The 18,283-nt window shown below is 40.3% G+C and overlaps 1 protein-coding gene across 2 annotated transcripts in view; it reads left to right on the top strand.

Annotated features, from left to right (window-relative positions):
- FBXL7 (F-box and leucine rich repeat protein 7) overlaps positions 1-18,283 on the top strand; it is a 312,920-nt gene that overhangs the window by 109,631 nt on the left and 185,006 nt on the right. The window contains exon 2 of one of the 2 annotated variants that reach the window (XM_082258415.1): positions 11,874-11,963. The exons of the other annotated variant lie outside the window; for it this stretch is intronic. Coding sequence (XP_082114541.1) covers positions 11,874-11,963 — 90 coding nt within the window. The remainder of the gene's footprint in view (positions 1-11,873; positions 11,964-18,283) is intronic. 2 annotated transcript variants of the gene reach the window in all.

Raw genomic sequence — 18,283 nt, 5'->3', positions numbered from 1 at the left:
GCATAAACCTTCTCAACTTGAGCACAACCTGCATGATCAGGCATCTAAGTGCAAAGCACGAGCTGCAGTGGAGTAGACACCTTCAAAACCAAGAAACGTCTCTGGCTCTTCCTGCTTTCTCTTCTGCTGCAGTCTCGGCCGCTCCAGCCACATCTGTAGTGATACCGGCACCTGCCACCCCGCAAACAGACGATCTGTCAGCAACACCACCACCTGGGTCACCAACCATCTCCACAATGTCCCATGGAAGCGTTCAGCTTTCCATCTCCCAAACACTTGAGAGGAAGAGGAAGTACCCCCCTACCCACCCTCGATCCCTGGCCCTGAATGCCAGCATTTCAAAATTCTTGGCCTTTGAAATGCTGTCATTCCGTCTGGTGGAGACGCACAGTTTTAAAAACCTTATGTCGGTGGCTGTCCCACAGTACGTCGTGCCCACTGGTGTGCACTGCGCAACACCATCTGTGGCAAGGTCCACCTAACTACCGATACGTGGACCAGTAAGCACGGTCAGGGGCGTTATATCTCCCTAACGGCACACTGGGTAAATGCAGTGGCGGATGGGCCTGAGGCGGATAGCAATTTGGCGCATGTCCTTCCACCACCGAGGATTACAGAGCGCTTCAGATTGCCTCCTGTTCCTAACTCCCCCTACTCCGCTTCCTCATCCTCTACCGCCTCCTCATCCGGACAGCGTAACACCTTCACCACCAGCTTCAGCACGGCCAGGAGTAAAGGACAGCAGGCAGTTTTAAAACTTGCCTGTTTTGGGGAAAAACCACACACCGCGCAGGAGTTGTGGAGGAGCATGGAACAGCAGACAAATGAGTGGTTGCTGTCAGCGAGCCTCAAGCCTGGCCTGGTGGTGTGCGATAATGGGCGAAAGACTGTGCGAGTAGCAGCAGGCCATAGTGGAGTTTCAGCTGCAGCACGCACGCGTGAGTCGCTCTGCGGAACAGCACCACTTCACAACCAATAACTGGGCCTCCATGCGAGACCTGTGTGCCTTGTTGCGCTGTTTTGAGTACTCCACCAACATGGCCAGTGCCGATGACGCCGTTGTCAGCTTAACTATCCCACTTCTATGCCTCCTTGAAAAAACTATTCGGGCAATGATGGAAGAGGATGTGGCACAGGATGAGGAGGAGGAGGAGGATGAAGAGGTAACATTTCCAAGGCTTTCAGGGCAGTCATTCACAAGGGGCTCCGAGGGTGGGTTCCTGCACACACAAACGCCAGGGACACAATTGTCCAGCAGGGGCACAGTTCTGGAGGATGAGGAGGAGGAGCTGGAGGAGGAGATGGAACCATGTTCACAGCAGGGTGGCACCCAGGCCAGCTCATGCCCATCACTGGTGCGTGGCTGGGGGGATACAGAGGACACAGACGATACACCTCCCACAGAGGACAGCCTTTCGTTGCCTCTGGGCAGCCTGGCACACATGAGTGATTACATGCTGCAGTGTCTCCACAACGACCGCCGAGTTGCCCACATTCTAACTTGTGCTGATTAGTGGGTGGACACGCTGCTGGATCCCCGTTACAAGGACAACGTACCGTCCTTAATTCACTCACTGGAGCGCGATCGCAAGATGCGCGAGTACTAGCGCACGCTGGTAGACGCGATGCTGCTGGCATTCCCACCTCACTGCGGGGCAACAGTGGAAGCACAAGGCAGAGGAGGAGGAGGAGGAAGAGGTCGCCAATGCAACCAGGGCACCGCCAGCACCTCAGAAGGCAGGGTTAGCATGGCCGAAATGTGGAAAAGCTTTGTCAGCACGCCACAACAAACAGCAGCACCAGCAGCTCATATGGAACGTCTTAGCAGGAGGCAGCATTTCACCAACATGGTGGAGCAGTATGTGTGCACACGCCTAGACTTACTGAATGACGGGTCTGCCCCTTCAACTTCTGGGTCTTGGAGGTGCTGGTGTGCCCTGCAGCCAGTGTATTATCTGAACGGGTATTTAGCACGGCTGGGGGCGTTATCACAGACAAGCACAGCCGCCTATCCAGAGACAATGTGGACAAGCTCACGTTCATTAAAATGAACCAGGCATGGATCCCACGGGACTTTTCCGTACCTTGTGCAGAATAGCGATGGATACCGACCTTACCCAGCCATTGTTCTATTTTTGCTCTTTCTCACTCTTTTGGGGTGTACCCTCATTTAAAATTTCTGAAAAAAGCAGTGTTGGCTACCTCGTCCTCCTCAGGGCCAGATTAACATAGGGGCTATTGGAGCTGCAGAGGTTCCTTAAAAACTACCCCGATATGTCAGAGCTCCTGATGACTTAAGCTTGATGACGAAACGCGTAGAGCGTAGGTACGTCAGTTCCACCCTGTGAAACGCACATCCGGTTGGTGAGGCGCACGGCGTCCCGGAAGCACCGCTAAATGAGGGGTTTGCGGTCCCTACTCACCTACGGATTCTGTTACATGCTTTTAAATGTGAGTACTTTTAAATACCTGCTAATAAACTGCACTATTGTTAAACGGTACATCACTATATTAGCGCTTTTTTATCTGCATACCATCGGATACCGTTTGCAACATTTGGAGAGCTGCCCTTGATATTCCTTATTGCTTACCGCTTGTTTACCTAATCACTGGAGAGAGGAAGTAAGACCAACCCCAGGAGGATTGGAGAGTACAACCGAGGTTTACCGAGGGATTTTCCCTAAGTTCCAACGCTGGTTACCCCTGTAGGGGTGCCGCTCTCTAGTGAGTGCGGGCTTTATTGAGAGGGGAGCACGGAATTTCCTCACCCAGCACCCACATCTCGAATCCATCACTGGGACTTACTTCCCTCTTTTAAGAGACTTTTTTGGCACTTTGTCTGCACTATTGTTGCACCTTTAGATATTTATTCTACATATTGTATCTCTGGACTTTTTACCAAGTATTTATTACGGAGTTTTTTGGATCATTTAGTGATATCACTTATTAATTTATTTCACCACCAGTTATCACATATTTATACCAACACTTGGGAATTTTTTATATATTCTTATCATCTACTTAAATTTATCTTTGTACTTCACCTGGCACAATTCACTATATATTTATTTACTTATTATATCTCTCACTTGGATATTTATATTTATATAGCACCACCACTGCCACCTAGTGTTCAAAATATTTATGCTTTTTATTAACACAAGTCACCTTAATCTATTTTATACCACAAGACATACTAACGTTTGAACACAGATAATAATTTGCACCTTATTTACTGGTTTTAAGGTACCGCTTTCAGTCACATTAAGGTTCACACCTTATTATTTATTAATGTTTTATCTCAACTAATGTCTGCAGTTTTAACCTATTTATTGGTTTAGCACCAATTACCTCTAATTGATAGACGTCTACCAAGAGTATTATTTGTGGCTTAAGTGTGGTGTACTACTTATATTTGCCTAGTGTGTATGAGGGACATTGCCTCTCCCATATACCTATTCTTATTATTTGGCAGCGCCAATATACCCTATCAGGTTTCTGCTGTAACCCCCCCCATCATTGGTGTTCATTGAGATTCTGAAAGTCCCCCTATCATTGGTGTTCGGTGGGATTTTGAAAAGTTCCCCCCATCGTTAGTATTTTGAATGTTCCCCCATAACTAGTGGTCAGTGGAATTCCAAACGTCACTGCCTGAAAGAAACAGTTTTTTTTTTTCAAATTCAGTTAGACTGTATTCTTTCAGGACTGATTCTTTCCTTTTTATAGGAAATTATCATTTTTAATCAAACTGCTTTAGTGCAGTTGATTTCTAACAAAATGTGATTTATATGCTAATAGAGGCAGAAGTAATGTGGTACAAGGATTACAAAGCTCAAATTTCCTTAATTTTTATGTTCACATTTTTTGGTTATAGTGTGGGAGGCATGTGGTTATAACAATACAGTCAGAATTTTTTTGATCTTATTGAAAGTAAAAAAATAATTATTTTAATCATACAGGACACAAACTGGATATTCATAGATCCTGGGTTATAGGCCGCTACCATCAGGTGATTGGACATTGGCAAAGCTTTTGGAGATGTGCCCCTTGAACATACCCCATAGCCAACATTACCTAATATAGGACATACCGCTATAACTGGGTCCAACATGTAAAATGCTGCAAAAGATTAACTTATCCTTTAAAAAATATCTTTACTCTTGCAGAACTCTGACAACCCTTACCCCGTGTTGATGCCCTAGAACAAGTCCAGACAGAAATTTCCAGAATGGCTCTCATAGGCACAGCCCATAGGCACAGATTCGTACAGCTGAAAGCCTGGTCAGTTGAAGCTGCCTGTAAAAGATGTCTCACTCATATGCCCTTTAAAGGAGGACATCTCCTTAAGGTGATACATGGTTCAAAATTCAGCTGGTTTAGCAGGGATCACCAAAAAAAAAAAAAAAAACAATATATGGACAGGCTGGTTATACAGAATTTAGTCTACTAATCAACTTCTGTACAACCAGCTTCTCTGGATTTTCCTTGCTCGATCATCCATGTAGTCTATAGACGGCAGCACTGATCAGTATATTCTGTTGCCAGGGAAGTCTAACTGCTCTCAATATACAAGGGCTTAGTGGAGAGGATTCTCCCATCCACATTGAGTGCATGGATGGAGGAATTGAGTCACTTTATTTTGCTTAACCCACTGGTTGAATGGGGAAAAAAAAGGACTCGTCTATGGGCTCCTTTGGTTAGGCATTTAAAAGTGCATTAAGGATGTCACAAGAGGAAAAATCCTTACACAAAAAAAGGCTCTAAAACCCAGGGGTTTCTGCTTCCTAAAAATGCAGGATACGCCACTGTTTTCCATAGGTTTCAAATTCAAAGCCAAAATTCAGCTCTTCCTTTCAGTGCAAAATCTGGAACACAAAGCCCACCAAATTTACATTCAAGCCTCCTTCACAACTAAGGGATTCTCTCACAAGGGACATGTTTGTTGGCTAGAAATCTTGTTCACCTGGTGTGAACAAAGACATTTCAACCTCATAGACTACTTGATACAGTACTTCACATTCTGGTTTTCCTACAGTTGGGACTTGACCAAAACTTGGCTCTAGGTACTCTTAATTGAACAGGTTTTAGCATTGTCCATTCTATTCCAAAAATCTTTGGCCTCACTTTCACTTGTTAGGGGATACCCTGCTTCCAATCAACTTTTGCTAGATGGATAAGAAAACTCTTTGTAGAAGCTTATGTTCAAAAGGATACCCCCAGTACCCTTACTGGCTCATTCCACTAGATTGGTTGGGATTTCCAACATCGAGCATTTGTTGCTCAACTTTGTAAGGCCACCGCCTGTACTCAGTTCATACATTCTCCAAGTTCTACCAGGTGGATGTAAAGGCCTCTGCAGATGCAGCTTTTAGCTGCAATGTTCATTCAGCTGCACATTGCGTTGGGTTAGTGACCTTTGTCTGTTTTTTTTTTTTTTTTTTGGGCTCAGTGACATGGTTTTGTTTGCCTTATTGTTGTTCATTTTATGAATCATTGTTTGGGGAGGTCCCAGGGTCTATAAATATCCAGCCTGTGACCTGAACTGTAGGAATAAGATTAAAGGAGTTTTGACTCACCTGTAAGTTCCATATCATGGTGTAAAGTACAGGACACTGTCCACACTGTTTCTCTGTTACCCTGCATTGCTTGCTAAAAAAGATAGGTCTTACAGAGTGGGGTAGCTTTCGAGGAATATGTCGAAGGAGGGAATGTCTAAAATCTTTGCTGAAGGTAGTAGTATCATGTAACCCAATGTCTCTGAATATGCAGCCTGTATCCAATACTGTACACCAAACTATGGAATTTACATGTAAGTCAAAATTAATTTTATTACAACACCCATATAATTTCAAATATGTGTTTTTTCACTGCTCTATTAGCAACAAACTTTACCTTCTCTTTCACTGGCTGGTAAAACCTCAAAAGGGCTCAATCAAAAGACAGAAAATCCTACTACAACAAAAACTTAAATTTGAATTATTTTAATTCAGAGGCTATAGAACCAAAAAAGACTGATCCTAAAAGAAAGAGCAGACAAGACCATGCCATATAGGCGTATCTATGCACTCAGTGTATTTTACTTTATTTACATTAACTTTATATATTGTGGGATTTTAAAATGTGTTTGTTATACACTGCATAAGATTTAATACATCAAACTGCACAATGATCAAGCAATGCATAAATAGAAATGTGTGTTCGTCCATTATCACAATGAAGCATAGCAGACAAACCACAAAAAATGCATAATTGGAACTGCAGGCCAAGAAGTCTCCAAAGAGCATTCCTCTGATTACGGACTTCCAATCGCAAAACATTTCATCATTTTATTATGCAAGCTAAATAATAGTGGGAGACACATACAATTATTTTTCCCGGACTAGATGTCTCATAGATTGCCTTGCCTTTAACCATTCTTGACTGTTTATGGCTAACTGAATTAAAGTAGTATTGTGTCTGGATTTTTATTCAAACTATTTTCACTGATCTTTTTCAGGCAGTTGCTCAACAGTACATGAATTGGCCTAAAACATTGCTTGATGCTGTGCTGAATCTGCCATAAAATTACTCCCAGATCATTCCTTATGGGTCATGGAGCTTTTCTCTTGCCCATACCTCACTTATTTATGCATCTTCTTTATCTGTCACATAAAAAAAAAAAAAATGAAGGTAAAAGCTGGTAAGAAATATATAGTAAATAAAGAAATCAAACCTTGAAAAATATTCTTTGCTCCCAATTCACAAAGTGTGAATTCGAGCAATAAAAGTTGTTTTGAAAATTAACATATCCTAATTACTTATTCCATTGTAAGCTGGAGACAATAAGCTTCAAAAAATAAGCCATTTCCCTCATCCCAAAATGACTGAATTGTTGAAATCTGGTTTAAGTTAATTTATTTTGTATTTTTACAATATTTCTCCCCTAGGAAGGCATGTTATTCACATTCAATGCCCATCAACATTCTTTATGAGGCATTTATTGTAAGGGAAACTCTAGCTTTGCAAAGAAAAAACAACAATCATTTCCAACTCAACACATAGCCAAGACGTTTGCAAACTTTATTGCAGATTTTTTTTGTGTATATTGAGTCAGCTCATACTAGTGCATTTGTTAAAACTGTGGAAAAATACAGGCTAAAAGGTGAGTTTGGGGGGAGGCTAGATGTGTAAGCACCTAAATATTAGGCTTAATGTTACAGTAAGGGTTAGGTGTTAAGTTCAGGTGAGGGGCTAGGGGTTAGATGTTCAAGCATTCTGTGGGGTTGATTTTCTAAAACTGGAGAGTGCAGCATCTGTTGGAGCAGTGCATGGTAGCCAATCAGCTTCTAACTTAAGCTTGTTTAATTAAGTTTTGACAAAAACTTGGAAGCTGAGTGGTTTCCATGCAGAGCTGCGCCAAATTTTGTACTTTCTAGATTTAGTAAGGCCGGCCATTGACGGTTTGAAATTTGGCTTGTTAAGCAGGAACTGGCTGAGATTCGAACCATGTTTGGGCAGGCTGAATATATGATCTATCAACTTGGGTACAACCAGCCTGCCGGATCTTACATGTGATTGTTACTAATGGTAGCAATATATACTGTCTTCTCCCGGCAGTAGAATACAATGACTTGGCAGAAGGGTTTCCCCCTTCAACACTGTCTGTGTTGATGGGGGAATCAAGCAAATTCCTTTCCTGCAACACATGGTTTAATGAATTAACCCCTTTGTATTTTGGTTGAAAAACATTGGGGCCTACATTATGTGTTGCAGTTAGGGTGTGGGTAAATATTAAGGGGTGATTTAGAAAAATCTTTAAAAATAGGGACAGTTAGGGGAGCTGCACAATTTACCCTTTTTTAAGACCACAAAGCACCAGTGGAAAAGCAATAAGAACCAAGACCCAACATACTAGAGAATGAAGGAAGAAAGAGAGAGTTTTTTTTTCCTGCAGAAAATAAATAATGTTTACATAAGCTTTGTTTTTAAAGCTAAGCTGTAGGGTTCGTCAAACAGTAGTTTCTGAGTGAGATTGGCTAAAAAAGCTGACCAGTAGTGGAAGGATTCAAGTCTATCTGGGTGTCCACACACTCACTATTCACATCTGGGCCTATTTTAAATTCATGCTAACAAATATGTACACTTTCAAGTACAACACTTTTTAATCAAACTTCTTACAAAACTGCACAGTCGGCCAATGTCACTAGCCTGGGATATTTATGCATTACTAGAACTGTTAAAGCCATTGAGCACTTCTAAATATTGCAGACACTGTAAAACACTTTTGCATATGGTCATAGTCCTCAAGAAGTAAAAATTATGTATGTGTTAGTCCTGTGGAGTCAATTGACATAAGAATTTAGGCAATTTTTACTCAACACATCAGTGGTCCTCTAGATTTATGTTACACATATGTCTGTCTTTGTTGCATCATTAGCTCACTAAATGGACCATTCAGCCAGAGAATATATGACTTCTTAATAAACAGACTTTTTGACCACAAGCTACATGGGGAGGTAACTGTTTAGTGTGTGGCCTTTTTATGTTATAAAATTGATATTTTAAGGGAGTACAATGTTAACAAAATGGTTATTTTATCTCAGATTTTCTGCCTTAGGGTATACATGTTCTTCCAGGAGTATTTGCTGGCAATGGGAAAGGGTGGAATTGGCTTATTCATGTACCAACTGCTAGATATTTTTTTAGTTGTTCTGTTAAGATATCTTTATACTATATTGGTTGCCAAAAAAAAAAACTGTTACGTGTCCAGCAAGTCTTTGTAGACAAAGAATGTAATTTAATTAGGGGTGGGGCATTCATTTAAAATCTGTATTGTTATACAAGAGGCATATCATTAACCTGTTATACAAGTTCATTTTGAAATACTGTCTAAAGATATTTAGAAAACGTCCCATGATACTGACCTTTCTGCTGTGTATGTCAACACCTGCTGGGGCTGCTGATGGGTTGTAGGTGGCAAAAATCCTGTTTGATAAAACTGGTTAGGAGCTGTTACACTGTAGTGGATTCTGAATCACATAGAAAAAAGCTGGACATCTTTACTAAACAATTAAACAACGTTGAGCATGCTGGAAAAAGTGAAAATTAGCAATTATCTATCACTAAATTATTTTGGCCCACTGTAATTAAGGCCAGAAAAATGGCTTATAAGAGCTGCTGCATAAATACAGATTTTGTGTCTAGTTCAAGTAAAACTGGCCACTTACTAAGTGAATTTCAACCAGATCCGAATGAACTACCCAAAATATGATCAATGGTTGGCACTGTTGGCACCAATCAGCCCAACATCCTCGACTGAAACATAAAGAAGCTAGGTGGAAACTTTTTGGCCGAACAGTTCTTGCATCCAACCCTGGGTGTATTACCAGTTTAGGGCTAGCCATATATTAACCAATAATGCATACTGGTATCTGTGCTGTTCTCATGCCAAACACAGTGAGAAACCTATCCACTGATTCTGTGCTAGCTAAACTCAAGCTCAGCAAAATGAATAGGAATGGGTGGAGGGATTAGTTGCTTAAGCCATGCAGATAAAAACTCACTTGCTGTGAAAAAAGAAGCACCGTGGGAGGACCATCCAGTAGGCAGGACATTTTTGCCCCAGTCTACTCTTCTTTCTTTCATGGCACATGGTCAGGGTTACCATGAGGGTCACTATTAGAATTCATGGGGTCATCTATGGCCTATCTGACAGAACCCCAACCTCTAATTGTTGTTATTCTATTGGAAGATAGAGAACATTTTGTTCTAATTAACCCTGGTAAACCACTAACTTTCCTTAGTATACATTTTCTGCTGATTTTGTTTTTTTATTATTTCTTATTTTTTAATTATAAGTATTTGATAGAAGCCTAAAATTTTAGACAAACATGATTCACAATAGTGCAATCTTGTTACCTATATTTTATTTATTTGAAAAAAAAAAACATTGTCTCCAGATTTCCTCCTTTCTTTGTGGGAAATTGGAACTTTATTTATTGCTCTTGTAAATACCAATAAATAGGTTTAATAAGGAAACATTTTTACTGTGATATACAGTAAAATAGAAGAACAGAAGAAGGCCCATTTACATTTGAAAGGCTTAAGCAAATATGTTTAAATAATACTACCCTAACAATTTCCTGTAACCGACAATTATGTGTCTCAGATTATACCTCCTAATGCAAACCATAACCCCACGCTGGGCCTATATACCCCAAGCACTGATCTACATGTATAATTTATATTAAGTTATAATGTTGCTGCCGCCATACTGCTTTGGCTGGCAATTAAACGTATCTTTGGTGATGTTTACTTCCTGTGATAGTCAGATCTTCTTGCTGTTTATGACCACCACTTAATGTCTGCATTACACAAACTAGATTTAATTGTATCTGTTTGATTGTAGAGACCCTATCCCCAGACTAATCATTTTATCAACAATCTTCCTATAAGATTATATGTGCATTTAATGTATATTAGGCATTTTATTTATCTGTAAAATCCCCCTTTGTGTAGACATCCAAAATCCCTGAGACTGCTGCTGGGTACCATCATCTTGGATGTGATGTCAGCAGCCCCAGCAGACTCAGTGCTGTCATCCAAGTGTCACTTATTATTCTACAATCCTCCTCCGGCAGATACATAAATAGGAGGAATGTGGGGGGAGGGGGGTGGGCTAAATTGCTGGGCCAGCACTGAGGGTAAAACGCCATCCCTAGAAGAAGAGATGGCTATAGAGTTAATTGAAAGTTTCCAAAATTGCCATACACGTTCCTTTCCAGTATGCTCTACTAGTAAGTAGGCAGGCTTTGAGAACATGACAATCTCAGTGGAGACCTTCCTAACACATTACCCAGGCCATATCAGTATAGATATCCAGCATGAGATTTTTCCCCATTGAGATATGATGTGTTTTACAAACATACATAATACATTACATATTATAAACATATAATAATATTTTGCAATTATGTAAAAATATGTTCCATGTGTGTTCAAGTAAACCTTTAGACCCCATTCACACTAGGCATGAGCGCAGGCAAGTGATCTTATGCCACCCATACATGGAAGGAAAATCAGCCAGTTCAGCAGGGACTGACCAAATTTTGATTCATGTATGGGCAGGGCTGTTGTACAGAAATCGATCTACTGATTGAATTCTGTACAACCAGCCTGTCAGGTTTACTCTGTTGAATCAGCGCCACTGGCTATAGCCGACAGTGCTGATCAGTGTATTGTGACGGCAGGGAAGTCACCCCACTGTCAAAATTCAAAAGCTCAGCAGGGAGGATCCCCCATTGTCATTGAGTGTGTGGATGGGGAAATCAAGTCCTTTTTTTTATTCAACCTGCTGGTTGAATAGAAAAAAAAAATCATCAATTGGCTGCTTTAGAGGACTGCATGTTTTTTGTGCGTTTTTATATATAACATGTAGAAAAGGAGTATGCCCAATAGACTTTTAAATGAGAGCGCCTGAAAATGCGCTGGATAAATGGAGCCGAAACATGTATATCTTCCCCAAAAGAAGCTCATGTACTTCTTTGAGCTTTTTGCCGATAAGCGACACAGTACTCAGTGAACGGGCCCAATGAGAATGATGGAATTCTTCCACTTGAGTGTTGTGGTGCTTCAGGAATCAAAGTGGCAAAATATTCAGGTGTTATTGTGGCCTTAGTTGACTTATCCAAATATATATAATATCTGTGACATTTGCATGCGGAATACTGTATATATTGTATTTATATATTTTTTTGTTTTTTCATTCTATCTCTACGCCTATACAGTGGATAAAGAATGTTAAAAAGCAAACATGTCTGTTTGCACCTCTGCTAACTAGAAGTATTTTTAATTGAATCCAGTGGTCTTATTTCTATCTATGCTTTTTATTTTAGGCAAAGGCAGCTCAAGCATCTCATCCGACGTGAGTTCAAGTACAGATCACACACCGACTAAAGCCCTCAAGAATGTGGCTACTAGTGAAGGTACACATCTGGTCCTCATAAGAATATGCTTTTGTCAGTCCCTAGGGTTAAGAGATTTTTGTCTATGCTGGCAGTATGCTGCTATTACAGCCATTAAAATGAATGTCTTTAACCATTTATTTAAACAATTTATTTTGACTCTATTCTAATAATAGAATTGCAACTTTAGTGTTTAATTGCTTATTATTACATTTTGTGGTTATGCGCTTTAGAATTGAATTTCATTCATTGAAAAGTCAGGAAATCTAGACTTTCATCTGTCAAACTTAAAAAAGTAATTGACTTTACCTGATCTGCAACTATATCTATAAACCAACAAAGAAAGAAGTCCTTTTAGCAGCTGTGTTTTTTTTTTTAAAGGAACCCCCACCCAGCACACAAACGCAAGAAATACAAGTTTGTGCTCTAAACTAAATTGGTTGATACTACTTAGCTGCCTACAAGCAACTAAGGTTGATACCAGCATGTAGGCTAGTATATGTACAGGTATAGCTAAACATTTTGTTTTGTTCTGGAGTAAGTAAGGAAGGGTGGAAACCCTTCATTTGAGTTATTTTTTCCATCTGTCTACTGTTGGGAAGATTTACCTTCACATTCTGCCATGGAAATACAACAGGAAGGGAGGAAACTCCTGTAGACAGTTATTACTGGAAGGTTTTCATTGGAAGATGTGTCTAAGTTCTTGTTCTGGTGAGAACTTTGGATTTTCCAATACTTTCTGTCCCACTGGCATTGGTCACCATGGCAAATGGAGAGGGCGAATCCACAACATCCTTTTTGTTTGCTCACATTAATGAACAGGTAAATGGCTTCTAATTACCCCTCAGCTATTTCCCAAGAGGCTTAGGTATGGAAACTCTTGGATACATCTTGAACCCCATATTACTTCAGTTCGACTAGTAAGTTGGGATGTGGGGTTACCTTGTATCCTTATTCCCCGTTTTAATAATAATTTGTGAGAAGTAGATTTTAAGACTCCACACTCTAGACCTGTAGCACTAATGGTACCAGACCATATATGCTAGGCACTCTTGGGGCTTTTTCTTTTTTAAAGTGATTGTAAAGTCTAATTTAAAAAATAAATAAATAAATAACAAACATGTTATACTTACCTCCTCTGTGCAGTTGTTTTTTTTTTTTTTTTACAAAGCAGCCTGGATCCCCCTCCTCTCAGGTCCCTTGTTGCTGCTCCTGGCCCCTCCTTCCTGTCGAGTGCTCCCACAGCATGCAGCTTCCTATGGGGGCACCCGAGACCCAAGCTGCAGCTCCATGTGTCCATTCAAACACAGAGCTGCGGTTTGGCCCCGCCACCTCTCTCTCCTGATTGGCTAACTGACTTTGATTGACAGCGACCGGAGCCAATGGGGCCGTGGCTGTTTCCTAGTCAATCAGCTGAGGGACTCGTAGACATTGTTGAATAGAGATGGCCTCAAGTAAGTATTAGGGGGTGCTGGGGAGGCAGCTGCACACAGAGGTTTTTTTTTTATCCTAATGCATAAAATGCATTAGGATAAAAAACCTTCTGACTTTAGCTCCATTTTCAAGGAGTTGTAAACTCCACAATACTTACCTATTCTTCAACAGTCCAACAACCCTTAGCGGTGCCAGCATCTTCTGTCCAGCTTCTTATGGGTGCCGGTCTGCAGCCATCTTCATTAGCATCATACACAGGAGTGCAGTCATCCCAGCACACAGGTGCTGTGTCACAATGTAAATTGAGCTGCGCTTACACAGCTCAATGTACATTTCAAGAGGCAGTCATGTAAGTTTTTTCTATTGCAGAAGAGCCATTGCATGTCTCTTCTGAAATAAAGAGCGTGCCTGCTCTCAGTTTTTGAAAGCAGGGCTTTGATTCCGCTTTAAGTACGAATAAAGGAACATCCTCAGAGACACAGGGTTAATTTACTAAAGGCAAATATACTATTTACCTTGCAAGGGAACTTTTGCTTCACAAAGGAATTAGCATAGTGTGTGTGGTGAAAACTGCTTTGCTAAAAATAATTAATCACGTGCAAGGTAAAAAAAAAACATTATTACAATTAATAATTAGATTAATAGAATATTATTATAATTATAATTAGATATTAAAAATCAGCAGAGCTTCACCTCATTCACTGAGCTAAAGGGAAAATTCCCTTGCAAAGCGAGCAGCCAATTTGCCTTTAGTAAATTAACCTCACAAACTGTAGATAGCTGAAGCATGCTGCTCTAGCCAGATCCCTGATTATAAATGTCATCGATTAGATCTGATGATGATTTCAGTCATCTCCTTTAACTTTGCATCAGGAATAATAAGCTAACGTTTTTGAAGAAGGATATTTAAACCATATGTGGTTCACTACTTATATTTTACTGTATATATTTTTCATTGTTTATCACATTTTGTCATGCTTATTATACTTTTATAACTTATTATTTTGTCATGCTTATTATACTTTTATAACTTATTATACTTTTATGCTTTTATACTTTGATACCCCAAAGACATTTTCAGTCCATTCCGTTTGCATTTTACCAATGACTTCAGCATTTCTCCATCACCAGCCAGATACTTTTGCAAAGAAACAAATTAAAAAAGTCTCATGTTAAAAAAACTGTGGGGTTTAGAAAAGGGAGCTGTAATCATTAAGCACCACTTGCCAGCTTTCCTTTTGGATCTTGGATTGAAGCATTGACAGTGGAGGTCTGTTTGGTTGCTGTGCAGCATTTTAAATTCAGGATTCTCCCCGCTCATTGATATCATTTCTCTTTAAAAACATACTTCAAATGCTACTGTGGGCAAATAGTGAATCTAGAAGCTATAGAATAAAATACAGATCTACAACACCTTAGAAGCTATAAAAACAAATACAGATCAACAACACAACAAATTCAGCATTTTATTCTTAGGCGTGCGCAAAGGGTGTTCCAGGTGTGCCTAGGCACACCCTAATCACTGTGTGCAGCACCAATTCCCCATACTGCCTGGCCTACCCTGTGCCCACCTTCCCACAGCACTGCCAGCTTCCATCCTCCCCTCTCCTGCCGGATGCTTTGTTTACTATGCTTTCGTTTGTAAAGAACAGAAAACTGCTCCATACAGAGCACTTCCCATTCATTCACTGTCCAGTGCAGCTGAGGCTTCAGAGAAAGGGACTGAGGAATCTCTGTCCTCAGTCCTTTTCTTTGTCTCAAAAATAATATATTAGGGGTCTATTTAAACTTCTGATATTTCGCATAAGTCCCCCAAAGGGGCTCCTGAAATTGTAAAAAAATTATTATAAAGAAAATTGTAAAAAATAATAAAAATAAAAAACTGCCCTACTGGCAATATTGACACACGTATGTGTGTTTAATCTCTGGGGTGCACACCCTAATGCAATAGGCTGTGCACACCTAAGAGGTGATAACAATACATACAGATACATTCGTGCAGCATCCAGTGGTGTATAGTTAAGCTTTCATTACTCTGATTGCTTTAAACTGATCCTGTCTTCACAGCCTCACTTCTACAATATACCAAGCCTACAAGAGAAGGGGCGATATATTTTCCTTTCCAGAGGCCTCTAAATTGAAGCACTCTAGCTTTGCTGCTTTTCAGAAGGTATTTGACCCTTCAGGTGTGTTGAATATCTGTTACCACACCATCCTCACACACAGAGGTTCCTGACAACTGTTAGGTCCTTTACTTACAAGAACCTGTGGTGGAAGCCAAAGCATGAAATGGTCGAGTAGTGACAGGGTCACTTTAAGGTGTATTTCCACTTTTTCAGCCAGATTGGGATAACAACTACTTTATGTTTTTTACATGATCCCATTTAGCAAAAAAAAAAAAAAAAAATGCTGCTTATAATTCTAAGTGCCTTTTAATTTTTTTACTTGCTTTAAGCGGTGTTCCAGCTGGGGGAAAAAATTAAAAGTCAGCAACTACAAATACTGTAGCTGCTGACTTTTAATATATAGACACTTACCTGTCCAGGGAGCCCACAATGTCGGCACCCCAGCAGATTTTTTGGATTAGCTGGCGCCGCCATTCTTTGTAAGGGAAACCAGCATTGAAGCCTTTTGGCTTCACAGCTGGTTCCTCACTGTGTATGTGGGAGAACATTATAACTTTTGCACAAACCAATCAATATGCGCTTATTGGGATTTTGTTTAGCAAAAATATGTAGCAGAATACATATTGGCTTAAGTTGATTAAGACATTTTTTTTGTATCCAATAAAAAATATAAAAACAAAAAAAATGTCTTCATCAACTTAAGCCAATATGTATTCTGCTACATATTTTTGGTAAACAAAATCCCAATAAGTGAATATTGATTGGTTTGCGCAAAAGTTATAAAGACTACAATCTATGGGGTATTTTTTTTTTTTACTAGTAATGGCAGCGATGAGTGAATATAGGAGAACTGTGATATTGCGGCAGACTTTTTGACACTAACTGACACTTTTGACACTTTTTGGGGACCAGTGACACTAATACAGTGATCAGGCCAAAAAATATGCACTAAAAAATGTCACTGTACTAATGACACTGGCTGGGAAGGGGTTAACATCGGGGGCAATCAAAGGGTTAACTGTGTGCCTAGCCAGGGTTTTACTATACTGTGTGAGGTAATTTTACTAGGGGAAGAGATGGAATTAATTTTCTGCTTTGCAGGGACACAACCTCCATCCCTTCCCCCCTGTCAGAATGGCGATGTGCCTTGTTTACATAGGCAGATCGCAATTCTGTTTCTCTGCCTAACGATCAGCAGGTGCCTGAGGACATCAGGTACTGTGCACCCAGTGATTAGCTTCCTTTGTGTGAATTCACGGTGGAAGCAAGCCAACAGCAGCGCCCAAGCATACCCCTAACCGAAAGAGTCTGTGGTTATGTTTGTTCTCCATGGTCACACTGTATGTAGGAATGTAGCCATCCTCTCTTCATTTCGTTACCAAGATGACCCAGGGACTATGGGTTATGAGCCTTGAGATGTGTAGTGTGCATAGAGCAGTTCATATGGCCCAATTAACGTGAGCTAAGATACGGCTCATGTGTATGGCAGCCAGTCCTACAGAAGCCTGCCAAACTCAGACGGAAGCCAGTCTTCTGTCTGATGAGCATGCTGGAAAACCAGCAGCCGAACTGATGCCGATCAGCGCTCCCAGCCAATGGCTGAGAGTGCTGGCCGGAGTGTTCTGGTGGGGGGGGGGGGCACCTCCCTATACTAATACAATAGCTCAGCAGGACAGTTTACTGTACTAATGTTGGATCTTTAGTGCAGTGGCTCCAAACTCAGCTGGCAACCCCAGTGAGTTGAACGATAAAAAAAACTTGACAGTGTGTACTAGGCTTTAGGATAATATTAAGTGTGACCAAATATAGGGGCATGGAGGTAGGTAGTTACATGTAAAAGTCAATAGGATTTGCATATTAAACCATTGTTCTATATCTATAGATCTACTGATCTGACCTGAAGGTAACCCCTGCTTATGTATTTTTTTTTTCTTTTTTATCATATGCTCAGTTTCCTATATTTGTAATAGGTTTCCTTTATTAAACCAAAGAGCAATAATGATGTGGTGATACCGATCAAAATAGGTTTGGTTTTATAGTTTCTGCACTTTTCTCTTTACTATATGTCTGACAGATACATTTATCTGTAAACGAATGCAGGATTCTTAATGGAAATGGCTTGGCCTGTTCTGGAGCCTTTACAACTAAGTCAAAAACTTAATGGGAAATTCTAAAAAAAAAGGTTAAGTATGTAAGACAAAACTTAGTCCACTGATGACCCTGCTTACCAATGTGAATTCCAGCCACACCGAGTATGCACTCTAATTTTTTCCATTTGAGCTCTTTCTGTTTACTGGTGACCCTGGGCAGAGCCACCAGTGCATTTACTTGACTTCCTAACTTTCAAAGGAATAAAGCACATTCTTAAGTATGTCTCATCGTTTTTTTTTTTTTTTTTAAGGCTTTTGGAATTTTGGAAAAAGCAATATGGAATAGGTCCAGATAAATGCTCATTGGTTCATTCTTCGTGGCTTCCAGCCAGCCTCTGTTTAAAACAATTCAAGAATGTTATTTATTTAATGTTTTTTTTTTTTTGTTGTGCTATCCCCTCTTTCCTTAGTGTTGTGCAGGCATAGGAAAGGATGAAATCATTTTATGGTGACCTTCTAAGTACCTCTGCTAACAAGCCAAAAATCCACATAGTTACTGGTTACATTGTTGTCACTATAGGATGTATTTACGGTCTTTTTGATTGTATCTAACATTCATGTAACATGAGATACCCGGTGCTTTTTCTACATTAATGGTGCTCCCATCAAAGAAGAAAGAACACAAAGAAGA

The sequence above is a fragment of the Pelophylax lessonae genome (assembly GCF_965119305.1).
Source record: "Pelophylax lessonae genome assembly, chromosome: 5".
Classification (NCBI taxonomy): domain Eukaryota; kingdom Metazoa; phylum Chordata; class Amphibia; order Anura; family Ranidae; genus Pelophylax; species Pelophylax lessonae.
Note: the sequence above shows the minus strand (reverse complement) of the source record. Positions and strands in the feature narration are given on the sequence as shown.